The sequence below is a fragment of the Paramacrobiotus metropolitanus genome, unplaced genomic scaffold, assembly GCF_019649055.1.
Source record: "Paramacrobiotus metropolitanus isolate TYO unplaced genomic scaffold, Prichtersi_v1.0 Parri_scaffold0000043, whole genome shotgun sequence".
Lineage (NCBI taxonomy): Eukaryota > Metazoa > Tardigrada > Eutardigrada > Parachela > Macrobiotidae > Paramacrobiotus > Paramacrobiotus metropolitanus.
Genome location: NW_026570263.1, coordinates 50,672 through 70,156, shown reverse-complemented (window position 1 = coordinate 70,156; position 19,485 = coordinate 50,672). Strand labels below are relative to the sequence as shown.

Genomic DNA, 19,485 nt, shown 5'->3' with positions numbered 1-19,485 from the left:
AGCACACGATTTCTGTGTGAAAACTGAATCCAAACCGTGGATTCAAATCCTATGCTATACAGATATCTACGAGAAATTTCAGATGCGTCGATTTTCTCTTAGATCTCATAAAAACTAACTTATTTGGTATCAAAATTCTTGAAATTCTTTCCTCGTTCGCTTGAGATATCGGTCGGTGGTTTTCGTTGGGGAATGCGCAAGGTGCAAGTGGTAATGTCCGCAGGCCGATGGCCAGGCCCAAATTTCAAATTTGCTTTTTGAGTACAGAAAGTGCCAGGCGCGCCTTTTGTAACAAAATTCTGACGTCCATTTGTAACGAGGAAAGTGCACTCGCTTTTGGAGGCACATTTGATCACAGAGAGAAGGTTAATGCGGAAGTTGTAAAATTCGGAAAACTGTTGGATTTTTCAAGTATGAGGCGATGGACTATGAAAAATTTTTAATTTTTAATTGTGGCTCTGTGAACTTGTAGTCTATAAATCTTTTGTAAACTCGTATGCTGGCGGATCATTTGATCTCTCCGATTTTATTATTTTCTTGTGAGTTCTCTGTCTTTTATATTATCTTGTCTTCTATATTACGATGTGGTGACCAGACTCACGACTGCTCCAGGGGGTTTCTCTGCTCCCGAACAAACTGAAACCGCAATTAGGCACAACGACAGCGAAGTGTGGCCGAACGATAGTTTTTTAGCTACAAATTTCCCTCATGAACCTGCAACTCAGAAACTGTACAAATAAATCCTCGATAGCAAAGAGCCAAAACACGCTAAACCTATCTGTATACGCACCGTCCCCGCTTCCGGTAAATCTGCAGTTATGATGCACCTGGTCAAGGAAAGCAGTTACTACACGGTAAACCTTCCACGCAGCTATGTAATTTCGAATCGCCAAGATTTTTCCAATTGTCTTTATTACTTCAAGTTGATAGCGGTCGGCTTAACCATATCAATACATGGGTACGGATATCGTCGCGGACGATCTCGAGAACTTTGCCTCTAAACATTTGGCTTGCGATATGCAATTACACCAAGGAACTGTTTTACGCATTCGCCGACTCGACGATTCAAAATCCTCAAAAAGTTTAGTCTTATTTTAATGATGTTGCCTCGCAGCGGATGTTCTTACTGAGCTGCAGCCTTTTTCTCTGCAGAACGGAGCTGTCCATCGTGTGCGGTGGCCATTAAATCCTTTGTTGTCAGAACGGTGTTGTTATGGTGAACGCTGTCGTCGGTAAGGATGGTGTGAATCTGCTGTTAGTTGGGGGTGGGGATGGCTTTGATGGGAGATTGAAAAGGATAGGAATTGGTGTTAACTGCTAATGGTGGTCCCTGTACCTACAGCTTCCGGTCAGCCGGTGCCGGCCAATGCGGCCAACCGCCGCACATGGGATCGGCAGATCGAATATCTCCTTGCCATAACCGGATTCTGCGTGGATCTGGGCAATGTGTGGAGGTTCCCTTACATGTGCTCTAAGCATGGTCAGTCCAAACGGCAGTAAATGTTTAAATGTACGAACTACGGGAGCATTAATCTCTCCAGTAACGCTCCCTCAATTTTTAACTATTAGAGTTATAGTATTGGCCGACATATCACTGCCCGGTTTCGATTACCGGGAACTAAATATTCCGGGAAAATTAACATCAGAACAAATTCGGAAGATTGTTAATTTAAAAAAAGTTCTGAACCGCTGATGTACGTCGGTAATGGAGAAACTGAAAAAGTTGGGCAAATACATAATTATTATACGTTTTTGTTTTAGCGAAACAATTCGGGGTTGTTTGGTTGCAGGAGGAGGTATGTACAGCAGATTGCATCATTTACAGAGGAGCACTGGACATTAGGAAGTGTATTAGGATAATGTCGGCTTTGTTGGCTGCTGTTAATTCTGTCTTTCTCACTTTATTTTATGCGTCCATGCCAACTGCAGGCGCTTTCCTCATTCCCTACATCGGTAAGCGCCTTCTTGCAAATAAACGACCTTTGTAACTTCCGGTTTTTTTGTCTTCTTAGTGAGTTATTAAAATTTTGACTACGTGCTGCACTCCGGCTCATCTGCACTCTGTATACAGTATATGTATGCTCTGCCTTTTTATAGAAAGTCTTAGTATACCCATTTTGCTTATAGAAAAACAATTATGGAAAAGCAATTACAGAAAACAAAAAACAAGCCTTTTTATTACAGTGATGCTGGTAGTAGGCGGGATGCCGCTGCTCTACCTGGAACTAGCGATAGGACAACATTACCGATCGGGATGTATTAGTATTTGGCGCTACATATGCCCGCTACTGAAAGGTATAAACGTTTAAGCGTCTAATTCCTACAAGCAAGAAGGCAAAATTTACATAAAACAGAAGACGGAATTTATGAATAAAGCACAAAATCCTCAAAATCTCCTATTTTTCTCCTTTTGCGATGTGTAATTGCGTAATATATAAAATATCGCTATTATATATGTAATATACTATAGTATAATATCGTTATAATAATCGCAAGGTCCTTTCGATTATTATAATAATTATTTTTTATAATAGTTAATGTAATATATAATAATAAATGATATAATGATAAATAATTAGTATAATATAATAATTATTCATTTGATTTGTGGATATTGTTTTTATGACGCTGCCCAGTGTCCACTATACTCAAGGACCTTGAGTCAAGGTTAATAAATTTCAACAAGTCTGATTATTTCATCTCTAGGTGTGGGATTTGGAATTTGCCTGATCCTACTATATATGGTACCGACATTTGCAGCTTCTTTATCTGAATTTTATTTTACTAAATACGCCCTTCTCTTGCGCGTGCAGAATTTTTATTACAACACAATTATTTCCTTGGCGATGTATTATCTGATGGCTTCTTTCCAACCGGAATTACCATGGACACGTGAGTGAAGAAAACACTTTCTTTACAAGCCGTACATCTTTTATGACTAATCGATCGATCGACTAGGCCGATAGATCAGGGTTCACGAACCATTTTAGGTGACCTTGAGAACGTGGTTTAAAAGTTAAATTACTGCACACCGATTGCTTAATCAAGTAAATAGCTCAACAATTTCGGCCAAGTTTCGAGCTTAAAACTTTGAAGCAAATATTACTTTATGACAGACGATTTAAGATTATTACAAGATACTGCGATTTAAAACTATTTAAAGAAGACAGCTGAGAGAATTAATGGTATGTCTCGGTACAAATACGCCTCGTTGATGGGCACGATGGAAGGGCTGGATAAACTGAATGAGACTTTCTTGTTGTAGCTTTCGTGTTTCTTTCCTTAGGCTGTACAATTGAGGAAAATGGCCCGGTACATTGCGAAAAAAATGGGATACACACACTAAACCTTTCGCTTTCAGGCACTCCGAATAACTTTTTTGTAATACTTTAGATCATTTTAAAGCTGAATGATTTGTACGCATTGTTCTGGAAACCGTTTGCGCGCGCAACATCCGGTTGCCGAGATATATGGCGTACTAAAATGGGCGAAAATTTAAAAGGCATATGTTGTCTACCAATAGTCTGGTTATTGCTCGATCTTCTTGAAACTTTGCTGTAAAAGACCCATGGCCATAAAGTCGAAAGTGAACCAATATCAGATCCATATGAATTTAAAAAATTATTAAATTCATTTTAAAATTATGGGAAATGCTATGCCGCTAGTATGAATGACGCTAGTACAGGTACAGCATATCCCGCTTAGTAAATTAGTGAACGTGGCCGGGATACGCTTGTCAAATTGCCACCAATGGGGCAGCGTTCGTTATGGAATACTGTATGGACAGCAATGCGTGACCTTTTCTGTGTAGATTGCAATCACACCTGGAACACGGACTCCTGCAGTCCAGGCGCCTACGATTCAGCGGAGGAATATTATTTGTAAGTGCTTGCTTGTTGTTACTGTCAAACTGCTTTACCAAATGCTTCATTGCAAATTTGCTTAAATTCGGCTACTCTGAATGAAACAAATGATTGACATCATTTTTGTGCATATCGGCGAATTGAATTAAAAACATATTTCCACGAGACCAGTTCAGTCTCCAATATTCTGCTGGAATTTGGTCAATGCTCACTTGAACTGAGCGCATTTTACTGTAGTGTGCTGTTTATAATATAGTGAGTGTATTTATTTATAGTGCGAGTGCGGTCACACTACCTAAAATAATTTCAATTTACACGTTCAAAAAATAAAAGTTATTTGAGCTGATATACTATTTCTGTGGTCGCAGTCGACAAGTGCTGGGAATTCACCAATCCTCCGGCATCGACGATCTCGGTGCTCCGCGCTGGCAGTTAGTCTGTGGATTGGCCGTGGTCTATGTTGTGACTTATTTTGCGCTTTGGAAGGGTAACATTGCTGATTCACTGCGTAATTAACCAACAGTTGACGGTTAGTCGCCATCGTGAGTATTTTCTAGGACCCAAGAGTTTAGGGAAGGCCGCGTGGATAACCGGTGTAGTGCCCTTCATTGTGCTGCTCATCCTGCTGATCCACGGGCTGACTTTAGAGGGCTCCTACCACGGTTTACGTAAGCCGGGCACTGTATTTATTCCCATGGCGCAGACTATTGCAGACCTTATCAAGTTGTATTGCAGAGTACTTCCTCTATCCACAATGGGACCGCTTGTTGCCCGTTGAAGTGTGGTCAGACGCAGCGGCCCAGGTCTTTTTCTCCCTGGGTCCCGGGTACGGCGTGTACATGGCCCTGGCATCTTATAATCCACTCCATAATAACGCATTTCGGTAACTGAAAGATGCAGTCGACATTTTTGACGCATGCAACGATGCCTGTACAAAATAGCAAAAAGTCTCATGCAGTGAAAGCTGGTTTGCTGTTTGTAGGGATGCCGTGTTAACGAGCTTGGTCAATCTCATCTTTAGCTTCGTCAGCGGACTAGTGGTGTTCAGTATTTTAGGCTATCAGGCGCACGTCAGCGGACGCGACCTTAGAGAAGTTGTCACCGATGGTGAGAATTATTGTCAGACTGATTAAGCAGTTTGAGTGGACACTGGTCACTTGTAACTTTTATTTAGGTCCCGGATTGGTTTTCGTTGCACTCCCGTAAGTCTTCTCCTGTGCCCAAGTAACCCCGGAGGATTATTCTGCATTCTGCTGTATCGCTACAGTTATTTTCTCCTGCTAGAACGGCCGTCAGCACGATGCCGGGCGCTCAGTTCTGGAGTGCCATCTTTTTCCTCATGTTGATTACCCTTGGATTAGACAGCACGGTAATTCGGAGGGGATTTGTAGTTTCCCTCTCGGATATATAACGGGAAATTCATTTTCCTGCCACGCAGCTACCGCTCGGCGCTCAGACGATAAAGCTTAAGATCGGCTCTACACTTACAGTTTGAAATCGGTTTAGTGACCTTAAGCTGTATCGTCTAAGCGGCAGCTGAACCATTGGGCACTGGTTTTCCCGTAATATATGTGAGGGAAATTACAAGTCCCTTCCAAAGCACGACCGTTCAGGTGTCTTTTCCAGCTTTACGGACTGGAAGCCATTCTAACGGCAGTTTCCGATGAATACCCAGTTCGTTTGGGGAAACATCGAAAACTCTTCTGTTTCGGATTATGCATGCTGTGTTTCCTGTGCTCATTACCCAGCACCACCTCTGTACGTTAATTAATTAACTAAACACATCGTAATCTCTAATACTGGATAATATATGGACGACTTTGTACCACTTCAAAAATACGACCCATTTTTTAGCTTTGTATTCTTAATATTCTTAAGTACCCATTCGTCCGGTATTCTCGCGTATTCTGCATGGAAAACAGGTGGAACACTTAAGAATATAGTGAGAATACGCGGAATATATCAATACGTATGCCGCTTGACAGACACTACTGGCGTTACTGCGCAGGCAAGGCGGAATGCATAGAGAATATTTATAAGTTACTTACCGATACGTGGAATACGGAAGCGAAAAAACGGTTCGCATTTTTGAAGTGGTACGAAGTCGTTCATAGGCGACCGTATCGCAAATACACAGCTGTATACGTATTATTAGGGTGGACAGTACGTCGTCACTTTATTAGGTAAGTAAAAGTAGAAAAAATCCAACCTAAAACTGATGTTCATCCTCCGTTTCGGTGCAGACTTTTTCGGGCCGACAATCGCTTGTACATTCCTTGTGTTAGTGGAGATCGCGGCTTTTTGTTTTTTGTACGGTAAGCTCCGATAAGAAATAAAGCTAATTTCTTTCCCACACGACTCAGTGTGTTTCATTTGTTTATAGTTAAATCGCGGAAGCTGCATGATATCAGTCGCATGATGAGCTCCAAGCCTGGATTAATTTGGATGATATGCTGGACCGGCATTGGTCCCAGTTTCGTAGTAGCGGTACACATCGCCCTATCAACAGAAGCAGTCGAAGAAATGGATACCTTATAAGAGTTATTTTAGACAGTCTTCCTCATGACCTTGTTCCACTACTCCCCGCTGACCCTGGGCAACTACGAGTTTCCGGCGTGGTCCATAGCGCTGGGCTGGGCGCTGACCTTTTCCTCCATCCTCTGCATCAGCGGATACATTGTCGTTGCACTGCTGACCGGGAACGGTGCACTTCGCATTGTAAGGACCTATGTACAAATCAGCCAATATCCCTAACATGCTAACCTCACACATTATCATCGCCGATTCCGAGCCGGTCTATTGAATGTGGTTTACAGAAGCTGCGCAAGCTAATTCGACCGGAAGCGTTCATCACGGAAACCAGAGAGTCCGTGGCCCTACAGAAGAAGAAGTGCCAGGACCCTGAGACCAACCCGGTGCGCTTTTAATTCCCTCTTCACGTCACAGTCGGCCAGGGTGACCAGTTACAAAAGCACCTTCGGTTCGCTGTATTCGCTATGATATTATTACATAACTCGGTGAAGGTGATTGGTCGCAGCACATCTTTACTGGGCGCTTCCCATAATCAAAGAGAAAAAGAAACGGTGATTTGTATTTGTGTTGGAATTCATTTACTCGTACTTACTTGTGTTCGCAGTACGTTGCAACCGCCTTTGCCTTGTTTTCTTACTCTAGTGGCTGTTATCTGTTAATCAGGATTAACTAAGTAACAAAAACGCCGATCCCGAAAGAGTTTTACTAATTAGGATTTGTTCTACATTTTTACATGCATGCAACAGATTCAGTACGTTCATGTCGACGACGGCGAAGTGGTTTACAGATATACTTTCAATTAAACCGCTACTGCTTGCAATGATCGAGCAGTTACCGAGATACAATACTTGTAGCGATCAATAGCTCCTGGACGGTGCAAAAAGTAATACAAGAAAATTAACTGATCACGGAATGTTATATCATTACGCCATCACGCGCTCCAGATAGAGCTCTAAAAGTGTTTGTGTGAAAGTAAAAGTGTCAGTGCGGCCAACAAAACTGACGCAGTTTTAGAGCGACTACCGCAGTGCATTGAACTGCCACTGGCCAGTATAGTCAGCAAGGTAATACGGAATTATCGTATTGAACGGAAGGGTGTCATCATTCTTGGGATAACGTGGCCACCAACGGCGCCGTGGACTTCTCCGACAACTTGTGCACATCATTCATGCGGAAGTTCTCCCGGCGCACCGCCGCGGTCCGTTCCGGCGGCGCATGACACACATGGTACACACTACTGCGGAAGCGCCGGTCCACGCTGCAGTACACCAGGAAGTTGCCGGAGAAGTTGACGTTCATGAAGAAGTTGCGGAGGGGCACCGCCACCGCCTTAATGTACACTGGCATCTCCCGGATGCATGATTTCTCCAGCAGGTTGAGGACGACGAAGTAGACCGCCGGGACTTGCGTGCAGAGGAACAGCAGCACCACGCCGCCCAGCAGAATCAGGGCGTTGCGCTCCGGGCGGACCGTGTACTTGGGGGGCGTGGTAGAACTGGCGCTGCTCAGTTGGGCGGAGATTTCGCTGCCGTCCGAGACGCAGTAGGAGGCGCGGGCGTGCGCCAGCTCTGGACGGTGAAATTGGCGGGTGCGGATGATTTCGCGTAAGAGCATCGCGTTGAGGATGATCATCACGGCCAGGGTGAGTAGCTGCAGCACAACCTGCAACGACACGGTCAGCGTGGTCCAGGATTCGTTTAAAACTGGTTGTGCACGCACTGCAGCATGCTACGTACAATTGCCCACTCGTGGGCCATGTTCCATCTGTACAGATGATAGGGTCGCGGAGGCCGCCGACCCATTCCGTCACTGTTGATGTGGAACCAGTAGTAATCCACTAAGCGGTGACTAGCCAGCAGCAGCGCTACCAGAAAGGTGCCGTACACGTTGACACGACAGTGGCGTAGATTGTCTTTGATCTTGTGCTGAAGGGGGTACTTGATAGCCACAAACCGCTCGGTGGTGAAGGCGATAATTATCCTACAAACAAACATGCATATTCCTTCCCTCCCTCCTGTTTATGTTTTAAATATTCGTTGCTCTGATCTGGCGAATAAAAATGGCAAAAAGCCTTGAATCAAGCCCTGTTTTACTAAAATTTTAAAATACGCTCTAGTTTTTGCAGTCGATTTGTTTTAAAATTACGGTGCCGGACTCCGTCCTCCTTTGTTTAAGTTGATCATGCTGAAGATATCATGCTTACCAAGAAGACGACATGACCGCCCACTCCTGGCAAAATGGACCGATGCCTCTAATGCGATCGATGGCTTTTCTTATGGCCGGCGTGGGTCGACCGTGTACTTCGCCGTCGTAGTTCGAGATGTAGGAGATGATGGCACTCCACCTGCAACACGTGCTTCCTAAGTAAAATTAGTACATCCTGTCTTTTGAAAACAACAGTGTGTCTATTATGTCACAGCTTTATCGTAAAGCTTGTAACCTACAACTACGTCTAATAGTAAATACGAGTACGACAATAAAAGGCACCATTAGGACGTTCGTTGTTAACGCTCGGTAAAGAATGAGATCAGTAACCCCATATATGTAGCCTACACAAATGACGTACGCATTTCAAAACGATAATTATTGCATCAGAAACAATGCATTCTGGAGTTAATGTGGGTTCGTCTGCAAATATTAGCGTTTATGTGTCTTTCGGTTTATACAGCAGCAACTGAAAAAGCCAGTCGGTGACGATAGTATGGGCGTATGGGCGTATGGGCGTTGCCGATTACAGGAGAATTGTTGATATTAGTTTGCCAGTCAGACCTAAATTATCAGGACTCTGCAGCATTCGCAAAGTTCGCCAATGTGGCTTGCGAAGTTACTCTATATATCTAAGATCTGATTTTCTCATATTTGCAGCATTCGCACAAATCGCCGAGGGGGCTGCTCCGGCCACTGTAAAAATGCCGATTCTGATTTTCCTATATTCTTGTATTCCCACATTTTGCCAAAATGGCTCCGGCGGTCACTGTAATTATCCCGGTTCTGATACTATCATTTTCGCACCATTCGCAGCGTTTGCCAAGGGTACTCCAAAGGCCAGTCTTTGTAAGCATACATCAACAATACTTTAATGGTCAGTCTTTGTAAGCATACCCAAAGATATGCCGGGTTTGATTTTCCCATATTCGCAGCCTTCGCAGCGTTCGCCAAGGGCACCTTATAGGTCAGTAGTTAGTAAACATACTCAACGATATGCCGGGTTTGATTTTCCATATTCGCAGCCTTCGCAGCGTTCGCCAAGGATACTTTAAAGGTCAATCTTCGTAATCATACCCAACGACATGCCGGGTTTGATTTCCCTGTATTCGCACCCTTCGCAGCGTTCGCCGAGGGCACCTTATAGGTCAGTAGTTTGTAAACATAATCAACGATATGCCGGGTTTGATTTTCCATATTCGCAGCGTTCGCCAAGAATACTTTAAAGGTCAATCTTCGTAATCATACCCAACGACATGCCGGGTTTGATTTCCCTATATTCGCACCCTTCGCAGCGTTCGCCAAGGATACTTTAAAGGTCAATCTTCGTAATCATACCCAACGACATGCCGGGTTTGATTTCCCTGTATTCGCACCCTTCGCAGCGTTCGCCGAGGGCACCTTATAGGTCAGTAGTTTGTAAACATACTCAACGATATGCCGGGTTTGATTTTCCATATTCGCAGCGTTCGCCAAGAATACTTTAAAGGTCAATCTTCGTAATCATACCCAACGACATGCCGGGTTTGATTTTCCATATTCGCAGCCTTCGCAGCGTTCGCCAAGGATACTTTAAAGGTCAATCTTCGTAATCATACCCAACGACATGCCGGGTTTGATTTCCCTATATTTGCACCCTTCGCAGCGTTCGCCAAGGGCACCTTATAGGTCAATCTTTGTAAACATACCCAACGACTTGCCGGGTTTGGTTTTCCCCAATTCTTAGCCCTTCGCAGCGTTCGCCAATGGGACTTTAAAGGTGAATATTCATAAGCATACCCAAAGACATGCCCGGTTTCATTTTCCTATATTCGCAGCCTTCGCAGCGTTCGCCAAATATACTTTGAAGGTCAATCTTCATAAGCATACCCAACGATATACCGGGTTTTATTTTCCCCTATTCTTAGCCTTTGCAGCGTTCGCCAAGGGTACTTTTAAGGCCAATCTTCGTAAGCATACCTAACCATATGCCGGGTTTGATTTCCCTATATTCTCAGCCTTCGCAGCGTTCGCCAATGGGACCTTAAATGTGAATCTTCATAAGCATACCCAACGACATGCCGGGTTTCATTTTCCTATATTCGTAGGTTTCGCAGCGTTCGCCAAGGGTACTTTAAATGTCAATCTTTGTAAACATACCCAACGACTTGCCGGGTTTGGTTTCCCCCTATTCTTAGCCCTTCGCAGCGTTCGCCAATAGTACTTTAAAGGTCAATCTTCGTAAGCATACCCAACGATATGCCGGGTTTGATTTTCCTATATTCGCAGCCTTCGCAGCGTTCGCCAAATATACTTTGAAGATCAATCTTCGTAAGCATACTCAATGATATGCCGGGTTTGATTTTCCCTTATTCTTAGCCTTTGCAGCGTTCGCCAAGGGTACTTTTAAGGTCAATCTTCGTAAGCATACCTAACCATATGCCAGGTTTAATTTTCCCTTATTCTCAGCGTTCGCCAATATTACTTTAAAGGTGAATCTTAAGCATACCCAACGACATGCCGTGCTTGATTTCCCCATATTCGCAGGCTTTGCAGTGTTCGCCAAGGATACTTTAAAGGTCAGTCTTCGTAAGCATACCCAACGACATGCCGAGTTTGATTTCCCTATATTCGCAGGCTTCGAAGCGTTCGCCAAGGGTACTTTAAAGGTCAATCTTCGTAATCATACCCAACGACATGCCGTGCTTGATTTTCCCATATTCGCAGCCTTCGGAGCGTTCGCCAAGGATACTTTAAAGGTCAGTCTTAGTAAGCATACCCAACGCCATGCTTGTTTGATTTTCCCATATTCGCAGCCTTCGCAGCGTTCGCCAAGATTACTTTAAAGGTCGGCCTTTGTAGGCATACCCAATAATATGCCGGACTTAATTTTCCATATTCGGAAACGTACTACTTGGAAATCTCACACTCGTAGCAGTAAATAAAAAACGTTACTACACAATAAGCAAGAGCGCTTAATATACCGACTTTACAACGATGTTTTTTGGATAAATAGATACTTGGTTTTTATGTACAATATTGCGTTATACAAAAGTATAGTAGATGATAATAATTAAGTAAGCAGTACATCACGAACGAAAAAACTACTATTTGAGCAATAGTTCATTTGTTACGGTTATTTTCGAATCGATGACGGGAAACGTTATCCCAGAATGATATACTCAAGCAACCAGCATTAAGGGATTTGGCCCGGTACATAGTACGAAATTCGGGTACCTACACGTGAACTTTCGCCATCGGGCACTAGTAAATACGTTTTTGCATTGCTTTATGACATTTTATAGCCAAAGAGTTTGTATACGTAGGCGTGAAATCCGTTTGCGCGCGCAACATCCGGTTCGTAATTTTTAATGAAATAAAATTCTAAAAATTTAAACGCGTGGAGGTGTACCAAAAGTCTCATTATGAACCGAATCCGATGCTCTTCAAATTGCGCGCGCAAACGGATTTAACGCCTACGTATACAAATCCTTTGGCTACAAAATGGCATAAAGCAATGCAAAAAAGTGTTTAGGAGTGCGCGACAGCGAAAGTTGCCGTGGATGTATACAAATTTGGTGCTATGTGCCGGGCCAAATCCCTTAAGCAATAAACGGGGAGGTAAATGATACGTTATTGAGGAATTCGAAGAACCAAGCAGTGTGCATAGTGGAAATCATCTAAATTGTGATTGGTTCCTGAAGTAGGTGGTCACAAATGAACCGGTCCCGCCGATTTGGGCACAGTTGTTTACGGCATTCGTAGTCATGGATGAAACAGTATTAGAGTACGGTATATCAGTAATGCTACCTTCTATTGCTAATTCAGTTTTCATTAAGTTGAACGTATTTAAGTACCAGAATTGTAACAGTTATTGTATCCTGGATACGTTGTAATCTTGTAACCTTAACATGAACTTGGCGAACCTGGCGAATACGCGTGAATGCTGAAAATGTAGGTGGGACCTTAATAGAAGTGATAACAACGTACGCACTACAACCACCAAGTACTGTACCAAGTAATAATTTAAGAGCGTTTACCAAAATCTGAGTATTAGCAATCTAAGTATTCGTACTAATCAGCAATGATTAAAAATAATCTAAGTAGAACACTGTTACCAGGAAAGCGAAAAAAATATAAAATTGAACGAGTATACAAATACTCTAAGCGTAAATCTGAAGCCCACTGCATGTGCACTACGGCTACGTACACGTACAATAGCGTGCGGTGATCGTATAAATGAATTATTGGTAAATAACAATTATTAAGTATTAAAATTTATTTGTACGAACAAAGCGTATGAGCGGTATAAATATGAGCAACCACCAAAACTCTCAATATCGTACGTAACCTACTGTACAATAGGCGTCGTTACAATAATGTGTCCAGCCGACTGCAGTACAGATACAAGTACTGTATAGCATATTGGTACTAACGGTAAATATATCCCACATCGTTTTCCCATATTCGCAGCGTTCGCAGTGTTCGCCAAGGGCACAAGAAGGGTCAGCTGCATTACATCACAAATTCAGAGTTATTATTATTGCATAATATTCAAATTCACTTCGACTAATTAATCACAGCAGTACACCTTTTTGTGTTTTAAAAGTGGCAGTGGTGTGGTTACGCAAAAATACGTACGCTTGGCCATAGGGGTTACTGATCTCATATGGAGCCTAACGCTCTACTGATTAACGGATAACAGACTGAACTCCAGATTCGATCATTTCGATGTAATGCACATGTTCCATAGACAGTACTGCATAAATAAACGATTAAATCATGACCGACAGAAATCCTCCCATCCCTCGGAAATCCAGAGCCCATCACGAAAACGCCTGCGCTTTTTCTTCCAAACTGGTCATTGGCGCGTTACGTCACATCTCGACACTCAAGTGTCTCGTCCCGATGCAGTTCTGACGCCACTCCGTATCGGGATGTGACTGCCACAATCCCACTGACAGGTGCTTAACTCCATTATAAAGGCAAAGGCAACGCTTGCAAGAAATAACCCGGGAATTGGTCGCGGATGCACTGTGTACCTTACGTCAGCTGGAAAACGATCGGCTGTGATGGGAAGTAAGAGAAAGGTGGACGGCGTTGGCAGGGAAAATCAGATCGTTACGCTGTCATGCAAGTTTAATGAAGCCGTAATTGGCCTACCGTTGTGCGTAGTCGAAATGCGTATACGTGGGGTCAAAAGGTCTGGCGACGCTCTCATCAGGCGTTGGTCAGACTCGCGGTCAAGTGCTGCCGTTTTCATCAGTGACGAAGTACAACTTAGGATAATTCTGGATTCTTCATCGAGATCGTGTGAACGCTAGGCGTTGCCTTTTGTAAAACTTACTGATTAAAGGTATTATACTTAGGATATCATTCAGATTCCGTCGGATCTCCTGACACCCACTTTAAAATGTGAACGCATTGAACACAACAAAAATTATTACTTAATTTTGGTATGCCTTCAGAAATAATATTGTGTAGAATGAAAGAAGAGACTACTGCAGAAATAAATCAAAATTACAGAAATACGAGCGCCGCAAGCGGGAGGACACTACTTCGTAATTAATGGAGGGAGTCTTATTACAATTTTCTCATAAAATGTTGTAGGTATATACTGTATTACACACTCAAGCTATAAAAAGATGTCGTAGTTTGTAGGAAGAAAATGATTTGGCAGGCGAGAATCTAATTACTAGCGTTAAAGCGAATTCATGTAGGTAGGCATTTTCTCAAACGCACAAGGTAAATAAACTGGATAAAATTAATTTGATACTACAGTAAAACCTGTGTAATTTGAACCCCTACGGTTCCTTGAAAAGTGTTCAGTGTAAGAAACTGTTCAGTATTCGCAGTTGCTCAATTTTCGCAGTTGTTCAATCTCACAGAGTTTACTGTATCACCTTTTAGAACGCATGAAAACGGGTTTTTATTCGTTCTTTGTAGAACTTCCCCGCTAACGGAAGAACAGCCGACTGCTGTATACCTCCATTAAACGCTTGATCACACTTACATAAAGATCAGATCGGTCAGTGCGATGGCAATGAGATACACATTCTTCGGAGTACAGGGCTTTTCCCGTTTGAGCACGATGATGTTGACCAGGTTGCCGAGGGTGGCGATGGCCAGCAGCGGTGGATAGGAATACAGATCCAAATAGCGGATATTGTGGCGCTCCGTGCTGGTGTTGGGGAAGATGGCCATCGGCCAACCGCACTCATTCAGCGGCAACAGGGAACTATTGCTCATCCTCTTATCTGCAATGATCGATCATCAACCGTGCTGTATTTATCATGTACGTTAGCTACTCTGCGCTTTACAAGCTCGCGTCGTAATTTCTATCGCATTTATACAACGAAATATACACATTCACGCGTTACGTACAAGTCCATTTGCAGGACGCGCCACGCCTACATGCGTTTGATATGGCTGATGCATAGCCAAATATCGATCTAAATAATTATAAACTATCGATATAAATTATAAAATATTAACTTCTCTCCTTTATAACCACTTTAGATAATGCGAGGAGTGAATCAGCCATTGTGGTACACGTAGTGTATTGGCAATCGTTCATAGCGCATCTTTCGCGCTAAATACTGCACAGTACGTTCTGTCTCTACCTTTAATACAGAAATTAGGGACAAACTTGTAAAATACACGGACTTACACTCAGTGTGCCGCTGACATTAACAAGCTAAAGATCGAGAACATCATTACACTGGCCACGCAATACGCCAGCATCGATTGGCATACAGCATAGCAAATAAGGAAGCGTGAGAGTTTTGATGAGACCGATTCAACCACGTTGACTAATGTTTATCGAACAATATGGATTACCGATACACACTGCCCTTTCCATCGAATAACGATGTACACATCATTCTTGCCTCACCGGCTAATTAGAGCGTAAAAAATTTCCCAACAATTTACTACACATCCATCATGTAGATGATTTTTTTCCCGGCTAAAGAAAAATCATCCACGCTGATGAATGCGGGGAATGTCAAGGCGAACGAGTGTGTAATATGTTGCAGGGCCCCGAGCGGCGCAAGAATGCAGCGCAACATCAGGATGGCTACATGGTAATGAATATGGCGCGCTGACGTTAATAGTCCAGCTAATCCTCGCCGTCAGCTATTACCGCAACAGCCACGGCTCCGGTTACCCCGGCGAATGTCATTACTTGAGCGCTGATTTAGTTACGTGTTGGGACGAGATCGAAGCTCGCAGCGACAACAACATACGCCGAAAACACATTACCGAAAATGTATATTGCGGACTTCAGGATTATTTGTGGGTCCCGCTTTTAAAGGTCAGCGAGCGGCCTCGCCCGGCACCCAAGGTCATTTTCACTTAAAAACATTCAGATCGAATTATCTTCGTCAGAACTTCATTAAATCGTGGATCACTTCGCTGCTGGTTAAAAATGAAAGAAGCCAGTAATTAAACGATTTATTTCTGTATATGGAAATGTTGCTTAATGTCGGCTGGAAATGCGCGCTGGTTAGAGAACGGCCCACACAATGACTCAGCAATAACGCTTTGTTCGCCGTCCGTTGAAATAACATCCGCTATTGACGCGGAATTGTACAGCGGAGCGATTGGGCGCATTGTACAGCCGCGTTGCGGCAATATTTACGTTTGTGGGGGAAAAATATAATCACCACTTGGCAAAGCGCCGCGGCACTGGTTCAAGTGGGTTATGGCATAAACGATTGCGCATAAGAAAACAGCCATTTCCAGTTGCGAATCAACACGTGCTTCGCATGTGCACGCTTATCCAGGAAATCCTACTTGAGCGCGCCACGCATAATGCTGCGCGTCACTGCATCCTAAATCAACTCAATAAACTCGCATTAAAACGGCAAAAAAACGCAGCGCAGCGCTGAATATTTACGATATAAAATACTCAAGAAAATACACAATTTCAGCGTTATAAATTTGCACGTGTTTATTTTACAAAGCCTATAACTTGCTTTTAAAGCTGGTATTACATAATACGCTTACGCATTCACTTACCGTATAGGCTGCGATTCCGCGCCGGGTCTTCAGGGGATTGTTATGTCCACACTTATCCCGGGATAAGATCGCACTTGAATCCCGGCAATCCCGGCCAAAATGTTGATGATTCTAACTACGGTCGTTCGCAGCGCGCAGACTGTATGGTACAAGCGCAAACACAGACAACTATCGCTTTACCGTTGCGTGGATCGGATGCCGGTTGCGCTGCGGATTAACATGGACTGCAACTGGATATAGCGCTACGCTCTGGATTCGGGAAGAGCGCCGGGAATGTCTACTTGTATATTCTGTAGTGACACGTAATTACTGTTCCACGCTACGTCCACCCAAAGGGACGCAGCCACGAGGTAATTAACAGCGATACCGTTCGTTACGCGGCGCTCACGTGATCGCCATGCCGGTCACGCGTAACAATTGCCGGGGATTTTGTTAGGAGACGCTTCGGGACGCCCAATCAGGATATCTTCTTCAGTGGATAATTAGCGCAAACTCCACAATCGTGCTCCAGTTTCGCCGGGAACACGGACGGGTCACTGACGACGGCGTTGCACTGCGCTGGAGATGAATAATGCAGGAAGAGTGGACGGAAATAATTTGTGGCAGGAATAAATAAGCGCACAGCGCGATGCGCCCATGAGGAGGCAATCAGGCAGTGACAGGCGGAGTAATACGGTAATAAGTGTGACAGCTTGTGTCACTATTTATTTTCCTGGCCGTCCGATTTCCATCCATACACGCGTCATGAAAGTTTATAAGGAAATTAGGCAAAATTCCGATCGACAAATTACGGTGCAATATAAATACGAAGATTGTTCGATACACAAAAAATTGCGGTTGACAAATTACGGTAGAAGATTACGTCACGTGATTAGCGGAACATGATCATCCAGCGGAACAGATTGCCGTTGTATCCCATTTTAAAACAAGATCAACCGACATGGAATATGTACATAGAAGCGAAGATGCGCAGCGGCAAAGTGACAGCCCGTGTTGGCTGCATCGTCAGCCAGCTGGAGCGTTTATGCGGAAGTACGTTCAGCTGGTGGAGTTTGCGGTTTGCGGTTTACCGAGTGGGCAAGTTAATTGATCGACACAGCCCGGCAGTCGATATGGGATCGAGCGGGACGACCGGCGCAGTCGGCGTTCGCGGTTGTAATGCGTGAAAATATCCCAGCGGTTGGCTGCCTGTGTTTTACATGCCGGCATTGATGCCCCGTTGGCCGGGCCGCAATTTGCATGATCCGCGGATGAGACCCGTTTAATCGCGACTCCGGCAGGTGGCTCGCATTAATCGCCGCCACGCAACACAAACTTTTGTCCGTCATTTTGATGGCCGCCTACGCGGGCGGATTAAAGAAGAATCGCTTGTAATCTACACATCGTATTTATCGCGTTTTATAACCATTCTAATTTTGCAACTTAAGTTTGCTTTATAATCGCTGAGGAATAAATCGTACCCAAAATGAATTTACAATTTTAAATGTATCGCAGCGTTTGTTAGAAAACTGATGGTTTGCTTGTCAAGTTGGTGTCTATGGAAAATTACACAGAGTGTGGCGAGAAAAATACTGGGAAAATTTTAATGAAACGTCTTGAAGGCAGACGGAAGGAAGCATTTGTTGATTGTACAGAGTGATTGTGGAGTAGTAAACCTTGATGTCTCTTGCGTCACGGCCTCACGCTCCCCATCAGTTCAAGCTGCATAGAAGTTTGCAAAGGAAAGGGTGGGAAACGTCCACATTACGATCAGCGCCTAAAACACATTTCCTCCATAATGATGCTCCAGCAGAAGAGCGCTACAGGGTCGTGCTGGCGTCAACGGATTCCCAGTCAACACAAAGGCGTGGGAATGGGCTGTATTGTAAGGAAGCACTTATCGACAAATTACTCTCAATGCCGGGTTGCAATGGATTATCGATATGCGCTGTATGGGTGATGTGATTAGCTGATAATGAAGTTACAGCGATAGGAGGTTTTAATCAACTGGCAGTGCTTCATGTACAAGTGATGACCACTATTTTGTTGCGTTATTTAGTGAGGTTAAACGGGGCATTTCATTAAACACTGTTTAAATCCGTGCCTTTTATTTTATTACTGTCACAATACTGTGTATGAGGTTTGTTGCATCAACTTGCGAATGCAGGAACGTAGTAGAATAAAATAGCCGTGATGGGTAAGAACTGCCATAACCACATTGCCATAACATTGTATGACCCATAATGTACACATTAGAAGAAATGTTGTTGTAATAAAGCTGCTGTAATGTTGAGCAAATGTTACTGTAATAAAGTTGCTGTAATGTTGAACAAATGTTGCTGTGACTGTTATCGATTATCAAATTCATGAGTGTGTTATAAAATAAAAAATTACAGCGCTATTTCGATTTCGCCATATATTATTTATTAAAACACAACCAAACAATTTTGCGTCTTTAGAATTTTTATGCATAACGCCAATGCTTGCGAAAATCACTACGGTACATGTGGCGCGAAATAAGGCCTTCCATCTGGCGAGTAAAGGATGGAAAGGTCAAGTAGTGTCGTATCGATGAAAAATTATTACGTCGGCTTTACAGTTTTGGTTAGTTGGTCTCACTAGTTTGGCGAGGGGAGATCTGACGGGAAAGAAATAAACTGCTATATTTTACTACATAGCGCATTTTCAGCGGTGTACGTGTACATGTATGTACATGGTGTATGTGGGTATGTCCTCCGACATAACTTGTATGGACCTGTACAGTACAGGTACGTATAAGTTATGTCGGAAGACACATTGTCATTATACAGGACATCAAATTGATTTATTGCTTCTTTCCTTTTTATCATCGCACGAAAAGTGAAAGTGTATGCGGAACGAACACAGAGAAAGAAAACGCAGGAAC

The 19,485-nt window shown here is 43.5% G+C and overlaps 2 protein-coding genes across 4 annotated transcripts; one reads left to right on the top strand and one right to left on the bottom strand.

Moving 5' to 3' along the window:
* The first annotated feature begins 1,029 nt into the window (after window positions 1–1,029).
* On the top strand, window positions 1,030–7,215 carry LOC129590890 (sodium-dependent serotonin transporter-like). The gene is made up of 19 exons (XM_055486327.1): window positions 1,030–1,232; window positions 1,343–1,480; window positions 1,791–1,953; window positions 2,185–2,295; window positions 2,707–2,744; window positions 2,814–2,892; window positions 3,812–3,881; window positions 4,232–4,350; window positions 4,421–4,531; window positions 4,599–4,746; window positions 4,846–4,970; window positions 5,038–5,065; window positions 5,148–5,232; window positions 5,490–5,621; window positions 6,019–6,046; window positions 6,107–6,178; window positions 6,247–6,350; window positions 6,414–6,581; window positions 6,680–7,215. The coding sequence occupies exons 2-19, from the start codon at window positions 1,445–1,447 to the stop codon at window positions 6,788–6,790; spliced, it is 1,728 nt and encodes a 575-aa protein (XP_055342302.1). The 5' UTR covers window positions 1,030–1,232; window positions 1,343–1,444; the 3' UTR covers window positions 6,791–7,215.
* LOC129590891 (sex peptide receptor-like) lies at window positions 7,126–17,562 on the bottom strand. Of its 3 annotated transcripts, none has more exons than XM_055486328.1 (5): window positions 16,602–17,562; window positions 14,593–14,836; window positions 8,599–8,739; window positions 8,132–8,375; window positions 7,126–8,057 (listed from the first exon to the last, which is right to left on the bottom strand). In XM_055486328.1, exons 2-5 carry the CDS (start codon window positions 14,826–14,828, stop codon window positions 7,497–7,499), a joined length of 1,182 nt encoding a protein of 393 aa, XP_055342303.1. In that variant the 5' UTR covers window positions 14,829–14,836; window positions 16,602–17,562; the 3' UTR covers window positions 7,126–7,496. The 3 variants fall into 3 exon arrangements, with proteins under 3 accessions (XP_055342303.1, XP_055342305.1, XP_055342304.1); XM_055486330.1 differs by lacking the exon at window positions 16,602–17,562 and adding an exon at window positions 15,843–16,030; XM_055486329.1 differs by lacking the exon at window positions 16,602–17,562 and adding an exon at window positions 15,250–15,590.
* Between the last annotated feature and the right edge of the window lie 1,923 nt (window positions 17,563–19,485).